Source organism: Tachysurus fulvidraco, chromosome 23 (assembly GCF_022655615.1).
Source record: "Tachysurus fulvidraco isolate hzauxx_2018 chromosome 23, HZAU_PFXX_2.0, whole genome shotgun sequence".
In the NCBI taxonomy this organism is placed as follows: domain Eukaryota; kingdom Metazoa; phylum Chordata; class Actinopteri; order Siluriformes; family Bagridae; genus Tachysurus; species Tachysurus fulvidraco.
Genome location: NC_062540.1, coordinates 21619890 through 21621335, shown reverse-complemented (window position 1 = coordinate 21621335; position 1446 = coordinate 21619890). Strand labels below are relative to the sequence as shown.

General features: G+C 46.6%; 1 protein-coding gene across 2 annotated transcripts in view; it reads right to left on the bottom strand.

The window, feature by feature from the left end:
* Positions 1-1068, bottom strand: part of cnbpa (CCHC-type zinc finger, nucleic acid binding protein a) — a 4635-nt gene extending 3567 nt beyond the window's left edge. For both annotated transcript variants that reach the window (XM_027159494.2, XM_027159495.2), the window contains exon 1: positions 914-1068. In XM_027159494.2, coding sequence (XP_027015295.1) covers positions 914-1033 — 120 coding nt within the window. In that variant the 5' untranslated portion in view covers positions 1034-1068. The remainder of the gene's footprint in view (positions 1-913) is intronic.
* Positions 1069-1446: the final 378 nt, after the last annotated feature.

Here is a 1446-nt window from a genome sequence, read left to right as displayed (position 1 = left end):
TGTATGTGAGAGTATGTGTGTGTGTGAGAGAGTGTGTCTCTCTCTCTTTCGCTCACATGGCCAACACATGCTAAGTTACAGATCACACAGGAGGGCTCACGTGTGTGTGTGTCTCACATGGCCAACACATGCTAAGTTACAGATCACACAGGAGGGCTCACGTGTGTGTGTGTGTGTGTGTGTGTGTGTGTGTGTGTGTGTGTGTGTCTCACATGGCCAACACATGCTAAGTTACAGATCACACAGGAGGGCTCACGTGTGTATGTGTGTGTGTCTCACATGGCCAACACATGCTAAGTTACAGATCACACAGGAGGGCTCACGTGTGTGTGTGTGTGTGTGTGTCTCACATGGCCAACACATGCTAAGTTACAGATCACACAGGAGGGCTCACGTGTGTATGTGTGTGTGTCTCACATGGCCAACACATGCTAAGTTACAGATCACACTGAGCGCTCACACGAGTTTGATTTAGTGAATAAAAATAGAACCTAAATGTAAACACAAAGTGTAAATAAAGCTACCGGTAAATGCTGATCACTGAATTGTGTTGTTATAGTAACGTGTTATTCGTGCACTGAGCACGCGCAGGCCGCACGCGCACTCCGCACGCGCATGCTAGCAGCTAGCACACAAACTCGGTGTTTATTCCCCCCTCAGTGTGCTGTAGTGACCGGGTATAAAGTGTTCAGTGTGTGTGGTGTTAGGGGCATTAAATAGGGGTATAAAGGGAGGATTAGTGCGCCACGCTACAGCTAGGCCACAGCTACAGCTAACTGTTAGCTAAACTTTAGCATCTCACACAGTTACACAGACACACACAGAGTTACACACTTACACACACTACACCGTACTAAACACTAATAATAACCCCGTTTCCCTCACAAACACTGTAATAAACATGAAAACTTACACTAATGTCCGCTGATATCCGACTTAAGATACGTGACTCGCTGCTCTGTGACTCCGCCCCACTCCGTCTGCGCCACATGCGATCTGCGCATGCGCATAACTGCTCACACGTTGTACGCATGTCCGTTCAACCTGACACGCCATGTGCGCATGCGCATGAGCATTCGGACCAGCCAAAAATGAAACGTACTGTGAACCGGAAGTGTTATATTGGCCAACAGACCACCGCCCCCATGTTCTGTCCAATCACATGTTAGAGTTGACAAACATGTGATTTATCTACAACATCATTAGTGAAATTATAACTACATAAATATATACATAAAATCATACACACGCTAAATACTGAACATTTAGCTACTATTGTCTCTCTGTCTTTCTCTCTCTCTGTCTGTGTGTCTCTCTCCATATCTCTGACTGTCTCTCTCTCTGTCTGTGTGTCTCTCTCCATATCTCTGACTGGGTCTCTGTCTGTCTCTCTGTGTCTCTGTCTGTCTCTCTGTGTCTGTGTCTCTGTCCATCTCTCTGACTGGG